Genomic DNA, 15,717 nt, shown 5'->3' with positions numbered 1-15,717 from the left:
TAGTGTGAGAGACAGACATAGTGACGAAAAGTTTCTACTATCAGTAGAGTAGTAGTAGGTAGGTAGGTAGGTAGAACGAAATCTATGAATTATATATCAACAGCACAACACACAACAAACCAAGCCAACTTTTCTATACACAAAGAAACATCTCCACTCAAGACAGAATCCAACGCCAAAAATGCCCAGAACCTCTTTTGAAACTTGACTTCGTCCCAATCGGAAAGCACGTCAGGTCAACATATCATCCAACTTCTCTCCAAGCACGTCCTCAATCTGCTTAACCCATTTGCGGACCTCCTTCTCCACGTTCTCGTCCTCGTCTTCCATCAGTTCACTGATGTACGGCAGCATCTCAGGCAGCAGAGCAAGCCATTCCTCGCCTAGCTGCTCGGTGAGTGACTGTTCCGTTTTGAGGGCTGCGAGACGCGTATGTGGGTTCTCGCCGCCGGCGGCTTTGCCGGTGGGACCGGCTGAGGGACGCAGGTACCGCATCAGGACTGTGTTGAGTTCCTTGTGATTGTCTGTGGAGTCGGCTGCCACGGCGAGTTCGGTGATTGCTGGGATGGCTTCGTTGATGACTAGTGTTGCGGTTGTGGGGTGGGTGGCGTGGGCGAGTTGGGAGATTAGGGGTGTTGCGATTTTGGTGAGGTGTGAAGGGGATTGCCAGAATTCTGTTTCGAGTCAGGTTAGTTGATCTGCTTATTTTAGGGTTTGAGAATGCTGTCAAGCTTACCGTCTTGGTCATGCTCGAAGGCGTTCTTGAGCAGGCGCATGGTTGCCAACCAGAGAGATTTAGTGTTGGGGTTGGACGGGCTGGCTTTGCTGAGGACTGATACTACGTTCTCGATGATGTAGCTGGCGTAGCCGGTGACGATGGACTGTGACTCGTTTAGAAAATGGTTGACTGGGTTGAAGAGCTTGGAAACATATGGTACTTACCTGAAGGGTACCGAAGAAGACCTGCAGGAACTTGTAAAAGGTCGTGTGCCGGGCCAGGCTGCCCTGTGTATCCTTCTTTGAAACGCCGGTTGTTGCCCACTCGAGGAGCTTTGTGAAGATAGGACGGAATGTTGAGTCGTTGAGCTTGTAAATCATCTTGATTGTGACCTCGTTGATGGTCTCCTCGATCTCGTCCACATCAGACAAGTCAAAAGTAGCATCCGATCCCAATGCGAGTTGCTCCCGACGCAAATCGAACGCCTTGAAAAGGATGTTGGTGATGACGGGTAGGTTCTTCGCGGTAGATGACTTCGGATGCTTCTCGATGGCCATGCTGACAACTTCCAAAGTTTCCTTTGTAGCTTCTGGTCCGGCTTGCACGGCATGCTGCCAGTTGCGGTCGACTGCGCCGAATGTTGCAGAAGCATCAACCTTCTTGGCCATAAGTCTCAACGCCTCCTGCCGGCTCTCCTCCTCAAACTCATCGTTCATGGCGGACTTGTACGAAAGCACAAGGACCTTGTCTAGATGAGAAGCGGAGATCATGTAAGGGAGGTGGACGAAAAGAGCTGAAAACAGGGAGTAAACGGCATCGTGCAACCTGGTGTTCTCCTTGCCATCCTCCAAGCTCAATCCAAGCAAGGCCAGCGAGCGACTGAGTGTGTCCGGCAGCGCAGGGATCATGGCCTGGCCCAGGACTTCGGCCATAGAGGCAAGACACAGCACGCCCATGATGCGAATACGGTCATCCTCCTGTCCAATGCAGACCTCACTAGCAACAACCCTCGCGGCGGGGATAACCTTCGACGGATCCTTCTTACCATACTTGTCGGCTATGCGGTCGATACAAGCCACCGCAGCGTGCTTGAGCAGGATGTCTGGTGAAGACTCGACAATCTTGACCAAGACGGACAAAAAGTCCAACATCCTGGTTTGGGAAGGACTGTCGCGTTCGGGGTTCTGGCGCAACCGGCCTTCCAAAAGCCGGAGAACCTTGCGACGCAGTTCGTCGTTGGGACGCTGAAGCAACACCTCGATCGTGTCGAGGAAATCGACGAGTGATAAGGTTCCGAACAGTGCACTGAGAACTTCGCCACTTGCCTGGCCGACGGACTTCATGTCCTGCATATTGTCTCCAATTGCCAAGGTTTGTTCCAGAATCTGCGAGAAGAGGGCGCGGATTTGTTGAGGTTCATCACCTTCCACTATTGCGAAAGCCTTGGCCATCTTTGATTTGAGAGAAGAGTGCCTAAACAGATAAGCCAAAGCCCGGAGAAGGTCAACTGCAACTTTCTGAGGCTCACGGCCGTCATCACTTCCGATTCCAAGAAGAACTTGTGAGATACCAGGCTTCGCCTTGAGAGAGTCGCTGACCAGTCCGAGGTACTTGCTGTACGTGGCAAGCTCAACAGGAGCATTAGCATCCGAAACCAAGCCCGTCATCAAGATCAGAACATCCTTATCCATGGAATATCTATTCGCAAGCATGGACAAAACAGCGAACAAGAAGTCCTGCGTTCCTAGTTTGGTAATAAGGGCGTGGAAAAGTCGGAGGCGGCGATGAGAAGGGATGTGCTCGAAGGCAGCGGTGAAGCTGAGCAGCAACTCGGATGTCCCTGACACAACATCACGCTTCTGGTTACGCAACGACTGAATGAGTGCCGGAACGACTTGATCAATCGTTTGATCGATCACGGAAACAGAGTAGTCGTCATCCTTCTTGAGCACGCTGGAGCCCATGAAAGTGAAGATTGGCATCACACTGTGGAGAACCAACTCAGGAGCAATGACAGACAGACCCGCGACCAAGAGAAGGGCTGCGTTCTGCACTTGAGGACTGTCGGTAGTGCGGACACAGTCGACAACCAGATCGGCACGAATAACGGATGTATCGAACTGCGGCTTGCCAATGGTCTTCGAGCGGTTGACAATAGCCAGCAAGCTGCCAAGTGCCAAGCTGAGCAGGTAACTCATTCCTGACTGAACTTGAGACTTGAAGTGGTGAAGAGCAGCCAGCGTTTGGAACAAGCCATCGGCCAGTTCCGGATGAGTCTCAGGAGACGAGCTATCTACTAATTCAAGAATGAAGGTCATCTTCTCCATGAGTTCACTGAGAGCAGCCTCATCCTTGACAGTCATTGCGACCATATTACTCTGGCTGGTGCGCCTTCTCTTAGGAGCTGGCCCAAGACCCTCCATATCAGTGACCGTGGAAGGGATCTTCTGAAGGAATTGAGAAAGCACGGCTCCTGGAAGCTCTACACTGCGCAGGACATCCTTACATCCATCAACCAGAGGCGAATCTGATTGTTCCAGAGATATCTCAAACAGATTCTCGGCGGCAAGAGCTTGACGATCTTCAGGAACCTTGGCCCAGACATCCTTCATACGACCGAAGATTGCGCCGACGAAAGAAGGACTCAAGGACCCCGAATACGGGCTCACATTCGATAAAAGAACGGTGATAGCGTCTCTCTCTTTTGGTGTCACTGTCAGGACAATCTGGCTCTCCATCTCTGAAACGGGGACTCGCTCCTTCTCGCAAACATCCTTAGCCTGCTGTCCGTCCATCTCTCTCCAGCTCTTTAGTAGAGACCCAAGTTCCTTAGTACGGGTCGTTCCACCAGCCTTTTCGACACGGTTGAGAAGCTTTAGCAGGCCAAGCTTGGGCGCATAGAGCGGAACATGAACAGCATGAGAGCAAAGGCAGGTGAAAAAGCTTAATCGGACAGCCTTCTTAAGCTCAGAAGACTCTGAGTCCGAAACAGACGAACCACGCAGTGTAGCCTCGAGGACTCGACCGATATGATCTGGATCAATGACATATTCTTCCAATCCTGGGAGCAAAGCACGCTCGAAAACCTTCTGTAAGTCGCGACCCGGGGTCCACTGGATATTCTTGGGCTGCTTGTCTTGACCGTAAATTGTGTCACGGGCCCAGACACCTCCTGGAGCATCACCCTTCTTGTTCTTGTGGAGGCTACCAATGATAGTCAAAATGCCAGCGGCCTCCCGACGAACTCGCTCTGAAGGATCAGCAAGAGTGACTAAAACAAAAGGCAGTAACGCCTGGAGATCCATGTCAATGGAGGCGGTGGTGAGAAACGAAGATACCATATTCAATGCAGCCACTCTGGTGCCAATGGGATATGACCCGGAAAAGACCCGGACAAAGAAAGACAGATATTGAGGAGATTTTGCAGCGTTCCCTTTGTCAAGAGCTGGCAGGTTGGCGAATGCATCGAGCTTCTCTTGAGCTCCAATACCCAGGGCAAAAGCCCGGACAAGGTTATCGTACACCGGAATGGATTGGGTGCTGAGATATGAGCCCTTGAACGAGCTACCGGTCAGAGATTTTAGAGCAGGTGCGAAGTTATCTTGCTCCTCTTCCTTCTCCGCGTCTTCCATCTCTATGTCTTCCAAGGCTTTGGGAGCGGGTGCGGACTCGATGACTGTTTGCAAGTTTTGTTCGATAGCAACGATATCAAAGGATGACTCCGCAACGGTCTTCTGGAAGATAGGACGCAGGGATTCCGATCGGCTGAAGTGCTGTACCAGATCCGCGAGGTGGGTTTGCGCATCCAGAGACATAGCACCATCCTTATGAGAATTGCTACTAGCGCGCAGGACTATTGCCATGCCACTGCCCAATTCGGCCTCTCCTAACAGCTCACTCTCGAACATAAGCGACAAGAAATCAAGACGGGCTGTGTCTTTCTGCTTCGAAAGGTCCTGTACGCAGCCTGCCACCAATCCAAGTAGTAGTTGAGATGCCCGGTGTTGTTTTGAAGTTTCGGACAACTGCTGAAGAGGGTTCTCTAATCGAAGGATGGCTTTGAAAACACGCTTTGGTAACGTAGTGTCTGGTTTCTTCTGCGCAAGGACAGCTAAGCAGACAAGACCTGAGTTCACCGTTTCTTCCGTCCAAGACTCTGCCACAGCCTCCATCAAGCTATCGAGGACCTTGTCGTGCAGAGAAGCCTTTTGTGCAATAGCCACGCAAACCATGTAGCACCCGATGACCAGCTCTGCTACATCCTTCATAGCCAACCCGTCATTCAAAACCGGAAGAACTCGCATAATGATATCATCGTGATTTTCCTTCTCAATGTTTCGTCGACCCGAACGCGCTGAATCCAGCATACCAGCAACGGACTCTGTTACGATACCAGCCCAAAATGTCAGAAGCGCATGGTGACCTGCTTGTTCCTTGCTGACTTGGATGGTGTATCTATTTAAAGCTGCGAAGAATGGCTTGTTTGTGGTAGCACTGTGCACGAGCGGATGGCGCGGGGGGTTGACTGAGCTTTTCTTATAAGGATTGAGAATTTTAAAGGTCGGTGTCAGATCTTCTGGGAGTATGGACAGTAGATTCAGGAACAGAGGGGTGGTGTGATATGGAAGGAAAGTGAGGATCGTAAACTCCGTGTTATATTCATGTATCCTGCACGGTCTGTTAGCCCACGGTTGTCGAACAGTCAATCGATCAAATCCATCGTACCGAAAACGCCTAACGAGCCATTCAACGGCCTTTACGGCAGGACTCAGCAATAACTTCCCTCCCACCAAAGCAAGAAAAGTCTCCAAGACTGCATCTAGCTCCTTATTCTGGGCAGCGTTCATCTCCGTCCGCTCCTGCACCTTGCTCTGTTCGCTAAAGATCGTGCGCTCGAATTGCGCAAATCGAGGATCCAGCTCGCATAATTCCTGGAAACCTTCGTTGCATATATCATAGATCGTATCGAAATCTTGGGACCCTGCGACCTTTCTGTCGAAAATCAAAGATTGTGAATGCGATATCCTCTGCGCCTTGAGGTTTAACTGGTTGGTCGAGTTTGCCGCAATCTGCGACAGCTGCGCGGCGAGGGACGATGCCATCTTGAAGCGTAAATTGTTTCTTAACCGTATTTACAATAGTAACCCATCCCTCAGAAACACACTTCTCAAACTTGAACAACAATTCAGTCTCCCCAGGCGTATTGGGTTATTTTTTCACGCCAGCACGGTAGGTAATCGGAGTAGCTTTTTTTTTACTGCCGCCTCTCCAACAAGAAAAAATCGCGGGAAGCGGAGGCGGAGTTTTTCCAGTGACAACCACCAAACTACTGATCGTCAAGACTCACGATGCCTCACGTTCAGGAGCATGGATTCCTCTAGCTCTCAGGTTGGTCCCTATTCATGGAAATCAGAATTATCATTGAAACTAATTTGAATGTGTTTTTTTAGCCAGAGAAGAAGTCCATCCCACGGTTCGCCAGCTTCAAGCCTCGACCAGCGCCTCCACCCGAAGCTGATCGGCCTCCCGAGCGCCGCAGTCGCGACAGCTCCGAGAAAGAAGACAAGCACGGCCACCACTCAAAAAGACACCGTTCGAGACACAGACATCACCGAGACCATTCCCGCTCGAGAGATCGCCGAAGAGAGCGTAAAGACATTCGTCATGGCCATAAGGAGGCGTATCATTCCGAACGGGAGCTCATTCCTGAGCACCGATCGGCCCCGCAAGACACCGTGAAGCTAGAGGAAGAGGCGTCCGATCTATTTGTTGTGGATTGTAAAGGTGACAGGTACAATATCATATACGGTACTATTCATCGTTACAATGTTCCATTTTACCACCGGATAGGTCGTGGTAGCGTGCTAGGCCTTCCTTCGACCTATAAGATCGATCGCGATACCGCCGAAGGAGACGCGTTGATCATAAAGGCAGATGCCTGGCGCTCCGATGGCTCAAGGACAAGGTCTAAGAGTATTATATCTGGGGTAAACACACAGAAGACGAAAATACTTCGGATACGACCAGCGCCTACGTTAGATGCTGCTGCAGACGCCTCGAAAGATTACCTTCCACTTAAGGCTTCCGTGCATCAGAAGCCCAGTGATATCTCAGGAGATGAGGGTTCAGACGACGAGAAATATGGCTATCGTTCAATTCATGGAAAGGCGAAGCATGAGGATAACCTTCCTAGTGACATGGAAGAAGTATCAGACACCAATTTGAGCGGTGACGAGACGGTGCGAGTCGACCCTGATAAAGAGATCAAACAGCGCAGTGTTGAGTTGTCCAGGAATGTTGAACGCAATCCCACCGATGTCCGTGCATGGATTGACCTTGTCGAGCATCAGGAATCTCTTCTGAAAGGTTCTGAAGGAGAAACGAGAACCCTCACGTATGCTGAAAAGAAGAGCCTGGCCGATATCAAGATATCTCTTTACGAGAAAGCCTTAAAAAAGATTGGGGACCATGCTTCTCGTGATCTCCTTCTACTCGGACTTCTAGAAGAAGGCGCCAAGCTTTGGGACACGAAAAAGCTTTCAGCACGGTGGCAGGCTGTTTTGAAATCAAGTCCTCATTTCATCAGCCTTTGGGTCAAATACCTGGATTTCCGGCAGACTGAATTTCTTGACTTTACTTACGAACGATGCTATGCTACATTCATCGACTGTATGAGATTGAACAGGTCTGCATCCGACAACCCGGAGAAATCCCATGTTCAAGTCTACCTCTTCCTTCGCTTAACACTTTTCATGCGAGAAGCAGGGTTCGCCGAACATGCAGTAGGTCTGTGGCAAGCAATTCTAGAGCTCACCCTCTTTCAATCAGGGACAATCGACTCTGCTACAGCTCGAGAGGAGGTGTTGTCAGCTTTCATGGATTTCTGGGATTCTGAAGTTGCGCGTGTTGGTGAAGTTGGCGCAAAGGGATGGCGGAGCGGCCATAATACTCTTCTGGAGCCCAGGTCCTTCACGCCGCGACTTCGAGTCAACTCCAAGTCTATATTCGCGTCTTGGATGTCATGTGAACGGGAACATATTCACAACGCTCGCCTTCCAGCTCGCAGCTTAGATGAAGAGAACGATGATCCTTATCGTGTAGTTCTCTCGACCGACCTTCGAGAGGTCCTATCCCTTGTATGGGGCTTGGCATCAACAGACGTATTAGTTGACAGCTTTTTATATTTCTGCCATCTTCCTCCTATTGCATTTTCCAACGACTCGAAGAAAACAAATCATTGGATGGGTGACAGCTTCTTGCGAAATGAATTCATGAGCAGCTCTGATCCCGCGCTTGATCGCTGGGTTCATAAATGGAACACTAATACTAGGACTACCGCTTCGGTGCCGGTTTACTTCCAGAATTTTGTTCATTCATTCGACACTCTCTTCGCAGACCACGAAGCATGGTTTTCCTCCATCGGTCCTTGGGCTACCGCCGTACTGAACTCTCAATCCGATGTCGACCCTGAATGGGTTTCCAAGGTATTGAGATCTTTAGTAGAGGCGATGCCACGAAATGACCATTTGGCTGCGTATTCAATCGCAGTGGAGTTTGCATGTGACCGCATTAAGGCAGCAAAGTACGCGAAATCCTTACTTAAGAAGCGGCCGTCCAGCCTGTGGCTCTACAATGTGTATGCTCTTATTGAACGTCGGTCAGGCAACCTGGAGGCTGCCGACCGTGTGTGGGAAACTACTCTATCTATGAGCCAAAACAGTAAGACGTTTACTGAGAGGGAGAAGGCCGATTCGGTTCTCCTTTGGCATACTTATATATGGGAAATGCTGGAAGCCGGGAGTTTAGATTATGTTTCTTATCTCTTCAATTCTATTCCTCAGAGCAGTCCTAGTCTGAAGGCTCCGGTGGATCCCAAACAATACATATTCAGCCCGACAAGTTTGCTGAAGACTCATAATGTAAGTGGGCACGCTCTTTCACTTCTCACCACTAGGCTAACTCATAGCAGCTACTGTCAGATATTCAAGAGGCCTTGCTTGCAGCCGGAAATGCCAATACGTTCGTGGCCTGCGTAGACTGTCTAGCAATACTAGCATACCTTTCTAAGTCTCGGGATCTAAATAAAGCCCTCCAGCCATACAGCAATGCCTTCGACAGACTTGCAACATTGCCAGTACAGTTCGAATCGTTCAGATCCGTTTCTATTGAACTCCTCCACCAAGCGCGTGCAAGACTCCTTTACTATCACGCCCGCACAAGCAGCATATACAAACCTTCTCAGATACGTGCTCTACTGGCAGATAGCATATCTTTATTCCCTCATAACACGATATTTCTATCCCTCTTCGCTTGGAACGAGTCACGATTCCGTATTGAAGAGCGTGTCAGGGATACAATCATGGACATAACGACAAAAGCCCACAACCGCGCTGATCAAATTCTCACAACCCAAGTACCAATCACATCACACCTATTCTCCATCTTCACCGAACTCAACCGTCCTATTTATGCCGGTTCTACACCACACTCTGTTCGTGCGGCTTTTGAAAAGGCTATTGGTGACCAAGACCCCTCCACCCCCACACACTATAACACAGTCTCCACCGCCCGCTCCAGCCTCACGCTCTGGAAACTGTACATTCTCTTCGAGCTATCTCAACACGACATCAATCGTGCCAAAGATGTTTTTTACCGTGGCATGCGCGCCTGCCCTTGGTCCAAAGAGCTCATAATGCTTGCGTTCAGTCATCTCAGGGCAGATATCATCCAGGAGCGGTATCCTGGCGCATCACGGAAGGGTGATGGTATGAACTTTCTGGAGCTACGTAGTGTTTATAATGTCCTGATAGAGAAGGAATTGCGTATTCATGTCGACATCGAAGATGAATTGGACGAGTTTGTGGCGGAGATGCAGCAGAAGACAGCTGCGCTGGGATTACCAATTGCTATGCCGGAAGATGCCGATAGCGAGGATGAGAGGATGTAACTTTGACAACCTTTATCTTAATTACGTGTATCATATTAGTCCTTAGCCTATGAAATATAGGAAAAGTATCATAACCATTCACCCTAGCAAACTGAAGAGTGAACCATTTATGACTATATACTGGTCTACTGTACAGGGCATTGCATATCATCAGGTACATACACTAGTTCAATGACACGCAACTCGCATTGTCGAAAGGGGAAAAGATATTGATAAAAGAAAACTCGTAACTCATCAGAAAAAGCCCACCAGAGCCCACTATGCCCGGCCCTCCTATCCAAAAACAAAAAATTATTAGAAGTGCTCTTTCCAGAACTTGAACTTTATATCCTTAGTCGCCGATAACGCGCCTGCCTCCCTGATTTGCCTAGCAGCGGCATTGGGTCCACAGAAGTAGACTCCGATCTGCGTGGAGAATTCAGCATACAAGCCAGGCATGTATGTCCCGTCTTGGAGGCCATCACGCATGGCAGTGAAGAGACGCTGGAAGTTCGGACGGCCGAAATTGGTCCGACTCTTCAGCTCCGTAAGTGGGTCGACCTCCTGGCCGACGGAGTTGAGGTAGATGTTTGCGGCGGTGTCGTCGTCTAGACGTTGTGTGAGGTAGGTATGAATGCGCAAGAACTCCGCTCGTCCTTCATTCGCTGCCTCGTAGGCAGACTGGGATTCGAGTGAGGATAAGAGAGCCTGGAACCATTCAAAGGAAGAGGTATCTCTGCAGACCCAGATGAACTCGACACGACGAAGACGACGGGGTGGGTTGGGTCCAGCGCGCATATGCCAGATGTTCTTTAGGATGGATGCCCATGGTGTAACGCCGATGCCGGTTCCAATGAGAACGGCGATTTCGTTTTCAAAAACATCCTCGGCTGGGGCTCCGTAGGGCCCGTCGACGCGGAGTTGAGGCATCTTTTGTCCGTTTTCAAGGGCTACCTCGTACATTCCGAGCGGGTCGAGTCCTTCGAGGTCTCTGGCTTGTGCTGGTCCACATCCAAGTGCGTCGCCGAGGGCTCGTGTGAAGTCTCCCACTTGGCGGACGTGGATGCTGATGTACGGGTCAAACGGGCAGGAGGTGATGGTGAAGGGGTGCCATTGGTTGCTGGACACCTCAGGGACTTGGATGAAAAGCCATTGGCCAGCCTTATACCTCATACTCTCCTTTTGAAATTGGATTTCCATGGCGTCTGTTTTGTTCGTTAGGTCATCGACGTGTTGGGCAAAGTACCATTCTAAACATACCGTATGGATGGCGGATCACCTTTGTTATTACCGTTCCACGCCGAGCTCGAATTTCACGATAGAGCCTTTCGAGGAGGTAAAGACCACCTGCTACTAGCTCCCACCTCCATCCTTCATATCCGATACAGTGGTTCCAGAAGTCTTTACCCGCGAAGGGTGAGTATGGGTCTGTAGAGTCGCGAACGAAACAACCCGTAGCGTGAGTGTAGAGGGCTAACATAAAAGGCACGAATAAGTGATGAGTGTACCAGAAGGTCTCGAACGACTGCTGGCGGATCCTATGATGAGCCGTAGTATACATTAGCATCATGCAAAGGAGCATTACATGACCTGTGATCCCCCCTGCTTCAGTGAAATGTATTTGTACGGCTGTAACGGGTCGAATGTTGTCTTTCTCGACATTGTAAAAGCTATTGCGTGTTAGAGCTTCGAATGGTTCTCTGGGACCCTTACTTACTTGACATAGTGAGCGGCAACATGAAGGATAGTAAAGATAAGCAGAGCATAGCTGACTTGGCGGTGGAACCATATTGATTCATCGAGTGGTAGCCATCGGATTCTAGGCCTGAGAGTTTTGACAATGTTCCTGCACATTGGCAACAGAATCAGGGTTCCATCGAATGTCAATACTAAGCCTGCACCCCTTGAAATCCAGACGGAATATTTCAGGGCATTGAGGGCATCCAATCTTGAATTATTTGCTTGGAAATACCTAAGAATGCTCAGTGAGCTAATTGCAGGATCATGTAGGCCGGCACACATACCATCCAAGTGCAAACACAAGAATATGGGAACCCCAAAATAGTATATAGAACAAGATCTTAGAACCAGTGAACAGAGAACCCCATGTGTATGACATGCTGACTCACGCGGAATGGAAAGCAACGTAGTCAATTCACGCGGGCAACTCTAGAAAAGCACAAGGAAAAGGTAGCTGCGTCATCGACCAGCAATGACTGGCGGTACGAGAGAATTGATTTGTAGCTTCGACGCCTTGGGTGCCTTTTGGAAGTAGAATGTATCCGTGCCTCAGATCAGAGGAGCAAATGGCTCAGATACTTCCAGTCTGCAATCCATGCAACCTCGATGTTCTTTAAACTGGCTCGAGTTTTATTTTCGAGAGAAACGTAAGTAATACTGATCGAGCCCCTCAAGTAATGATAGCGTACGAGGGTGAGATAACAAGGTTCCCAAAACGTATATGTATCGGTTATGTTTGCCTTTTTCCCTTTGATCCTTCGCGATATCATGTGCTGGGCTTTGGTGATATGGCGAGTAAATTGGCTTCAGCGATCGTAATGCTCAGTGGCCGATTAAGGCAACAGAAAGCAAAGCCACACACAAGATGATTATAATTCTAAACAACAATGGTTTGGTGCCAGGGCACGCGAGTCAATTCGACCATTGTTAGCTTGACAGTTACCAGGCCATGAACAGAAGCGGCTTGAACGTTGAGAGAACCTGTGTGGGGTCCAGTGATGGAAGTTCGATAATTTTTTTTTCTTTTTTTTTTCCACTTTTTACTCTTCTTCTTTTGTTTCCTTGGTTCCGGGGGTGTGGTTTTGGTTGCAGGGAAGAGGGAGGGGGGGAAAGCCACCGGTCGAGGGGGAAGAGACTAAATATGCACCTTTTGCTATATTTACTCCATCCACTCACTAGTCACGACCTTTAGGGCATCGAACATCCAGTGACTTCAACGCTATGTGCACCACTTCTACCGATGTATGTACGTACCTCAAGGATACCTCAAACCCCCTAAGTTACGCTATAGGATACCTTCAATCTATCTCATCGTATGACTCGGTGATGTACCACAGTCTCGAGTCAGAAGCGTCTGCTTGGCCCCGTGGGATTCTCATATTCTTGGCCAGAGAATGAACGGCTTGATATCTATCACAAATAGTTCTGAACCTTGATTAGAAGGTTATGTCACTGTCATGTTATTCTTCTCCCGCTAGCTTGACGTTCAAAAATAGTAATTAGGAGGGGCTATCGCTATCTCTTCCGTCAAAATTCTTCTGATCTTCTCATATCCCAGTGAAAACCATGTGGCACTAGCATAAGTCGAGAATGATTGGAGTGCAGTACGGCCTTGGCATCACAGTAGCTAACTTACGATTCCTCTTATACCCATGCCACCAGGTGATTTGCTTCTTTGAGTGTGGAGATCCTGCCACTCATTTTGGGGTTGCCCTATGAGAGACGCTCTGCAAGCGCGCTTCCCGTCCCACGGCCTAGCCGAGCAGCAACCCATCCATCGCATGGATTTATTGAACTGAGGTCGCTGCCAAATATAGCTTTCTCAATCGCTCCCAGTATAGCAATAGTCAGGAACTAGTCCGAAGTAGCAATCATCTCCGTGCATATTCTGATTTCCACTGACGGTTAGGCCTTGGCGTTAGGAGAGCCCAAGATATCCGAACTCTCGAGGTAATGCGGACAAGGGTTTTGGACTGCTCGGCTCTGCATGATGGACATCTTGTCACATCTACCCCATAGCTAGTGTGGTCTGCTCGGTAGTAAACATTCATAATTCAACTAGTTGGTGATCTAGTGCAGTGGCTGGTGGTAATACAGAAAAGACGGTGAGACCAATGATTCTCTGCGCCTCGATCAATCGCCTTGAAAACCTTCAAACTTTGCCATCTGCTTCCATTAATCCTTCTGTGCGTTGTATTTGGTTTATGAGACAATATTGAATGGACATGAGCGTCTCTGCAAGTATGGCTGTGTAGCATCAGTTACCGCCGAGGCCGAACAGTCATCGGACATGGAATTAGCAGCAACCAGGAAACTGTTCCCCGCTTCTTGGGTCTTCACAAAATCTTCCCGGTCAAAGAGCAATGACCAGGCCCTAATTAAATAGCATGGGGCTTGTGCGGTCAATCAGAATGTGGGAGTGGCACGAGTATCGGCGACTAAAGTGTGTTCCCGCAAATCTCCTGCAGGCTGCGCTCCACTGTCACGCACCGTCGCGGCGCTAATGTACTGAGCACCTCCCATCTCGCCAGTTTCTCCTTCTGATTTGCTAGAGGCTATTGCTTTGCGCATGTAGAAAGCGCCCAACCAGGGTTTTCAATAGTGAAAGTGCTGGGATTGAACTTCGGTGTCACAACGTCTTCACTTTTATCAGGTCCAATCAAGAGCGTCGAGAGCGCTATCCCCGTGAAGAACCCAAGAGGAGATTATGTACTCAGAAGCCGTATAATGCTTCCAATTGGCTCTTGGTCTCAAGCGGTTCTTGAAACGAATCCGCGTATCACATTACTGTACGATGGGATTTCATGCGCGCATACGGAGTACGGATTTGTTGATGGGGCAATGGAGATCATGTGGTGTCCCTCGTTAGGCGCCGGGAAGCTATGTATTCCTTCTCGTCCCCTCCATATACCATTCATACCGTTTCCATAAACATGACTTTTTGGATTCCACGAAGGATCGCGCTCGATCCTGCTCGCATTGATGTTTTGTGATGTGATTAATCATTTAATCTTAATCTTATCTACTACTATCACTTTCAGATCCGACCTGTTCGCAGAGTAGCAATCAACTTTATACGACTCCACTTGCCATGTTATCACTGGGTCTTACACTGTGCGCGACTTCAATTGACACAATCAACGACTTAGACAGCTAGCCACGCCGACAAACAATTCTCTTACTTGAAGCGTCAGGAATTCTATCGACTTTCAAGTCAAACTCCTTTCGCTGGACGAAAGCGTCTCATTTCTCACTTTACGTGGTTGCCGAGGACGGTTCGGATTGCCATGGGAAGGCTTATCAAAAACCACTGGGCCCGCTTGATAATCCTCACGGCCGCGGCATGTATGATGGTTCCTCCCTGTCGGATAGAGGCCAAGCTAATGCATTTCACCGATCCACAGATCAAGTAGGCAGTGCCATCGAAGGTTTCATCTGGCCAAAGATTTTCTGGGATTTCATGACGAAGAACCTCAACGGCGCAGTAAAACCGATCCCAGTGTTACAAATTCTCAACCTGCTCATGGGATTGCTCGGTCTCGCATGGGAATGGCCACTGAAATACTTTGCTGGAACTTTACCGCACCGCAGTATCGAATTCCGCCTTATCCTATATCCTCTTAGCGCTCTACTTTCTATGCTCCTATATCAGGGAACCGATCCCGCCATCTATTACCTTGTCGGAATAGGTGTATACTTCTGGGCTTATTCCGAAGGCGAGGTTTGTACAATTGCAAAAGGCTTGAATAATTGAGATAAAATGTCTAACAAAAAATAGGTTGTCTGCCCGGTACCTTGGACCTTACCAAAACGAAATTCTCTCAAAGTATAACGATGCGTGTTCAGCGCTTGAATTACGACCTAATGACTTGAAACGACATAATTAATGACTATTTGAGTGGTTATCGGCGTTACCCCCGGTTCTTCAAGAGAAGATATATGAGTAGCCAGCAATGGCCTTGCCTGATTTCAGTCTGACCCTTTGCCCCTGCGCAATTACTCTCAACCATTATTGATACCCGCCGATAGAGAGGCACAGAAGGAGAAGACCCCGAACAGAAAAGGCAAAATGGAGGCATTGTAACCGCGATCAAATAACCCAATGATCATGGCCAAGTCCATGGAGCGCAAACTTCTAAGCTGCTCCGAGCCAGTGACAATTAATTGGGCACGGTATATACTAAAGCGATGGATAATAGCCGAATTGGCGACCTCAATGCGTATAGTATCTTGGCTCGTGTACATACATAAATACATACTACCTATATATACTAGTGCTAGTCTTTAGATATCGAATAGATACAATGGAAGACTCTGATAGCAATTGGGTTGA

At 48.9% G+C, this 15,717-nt stretch overlaps 4 protein-coding genes across 4 annotated transcripts; 2 read left to right on the top strand and 2 right to left on the bottom strand.

The window, feature by feature from the left end:
* Positions 1-231: 231 nt before the first annotated feature.
* On the bottom strand, positions 232-5,820 carry utp10 (snoRNA-binding rRNA-processing protein UTP10; the record flags this gene model as incomplete). The annotated part of the gene is made up of 4 exons (XM_001819589.1): positions 232-674; positions 737-881; positions 943-5,386; positions 5,444-5,820. The coding sequence occupies 4 exons, from the start codon at positions 5,818-5,820 to the stop codon at positions 232-234; spliced, it is 5,409 nt and encodes a 1,802-aa protein (XP_001819641.1).
* A 1,650-nt stretch (positions 5,821-7,470) lies between these two features.
* Positions 7,471-9,665, top strand: AO090003000461 (uncharacterized protein; the record flags this gene model as incomplete). The annotated part of the gene is made up of 2 exons (XM_023234902.1): positions 7,471-8,637; positions 8,688-9,665. The coding sequence occupies 2 exons, from the start codon at positions 7,471-7,473 to the stop codon at positions 9,663-9,665; spliced, it is 2,145 nt and encodes a 714-aa protein (XP_023089974.1).
* A 294-nt stretch (positions 9,666-9,959) lies between these two features.
* On the bottom strand, positions 9,960-11,763 carry AO090003000460 (putative NADPH oxidase (NoxA); the record flags this gene model as incomplete). The annotated part of the gene is made up of 4 exons (XM_001819587.1): positions 9,960-10,849; positions 10,905-11,314; positions 11,362-11,616; positions 11,669-11,763. The coding sequence occupies 4 exons, from the start codon at positions 11,761-11,763 to the stop codon at positions 9,960-9,962; spliced, it is 1,650 nt and encodes a 549-aa protein (XP_001819639.1).
* Positions 11,764-14,727: 2,964 nt separating this feature from the next.
* On the top strand, positions 14,728-15,271 carry AO090003000459 (uncharacterized protein; the record flags this gene model as incomplete). The annotated part of the gene is made up of 2 exons (XM_023234901.1): positions 14,728-15,105; positions 15,212-15,271. 2 exons carry the CDS (start codon positions 14,728-14,730, stop codon positions 15,269-15,271), a joined length of 438 nt encoding a protein of 145 aa, XP_023089973.1.
* Positions 15,272-15,717: the final 446 nt, after the last annotated feature.

The sequence above is a fragment of the Aspergillus oryzae genome, chromosome 2 (genome assembly GCF_000184455.2).
Source record: "Aspergillus oryzae RIB40 DNA, chromosome 2".
NCBI classification, from domain to species: Eukaryota; Fungi; Ascomycota; class Eurotiomycetes; order Eurotiales; family Aspergillaceae; genus Aspergillus; species Aspergillus oryzae.
Note: the sequence above shows the minus strand (reverse complement) of the source record. Positions and strands in the feature narration are given on the sequence as shown.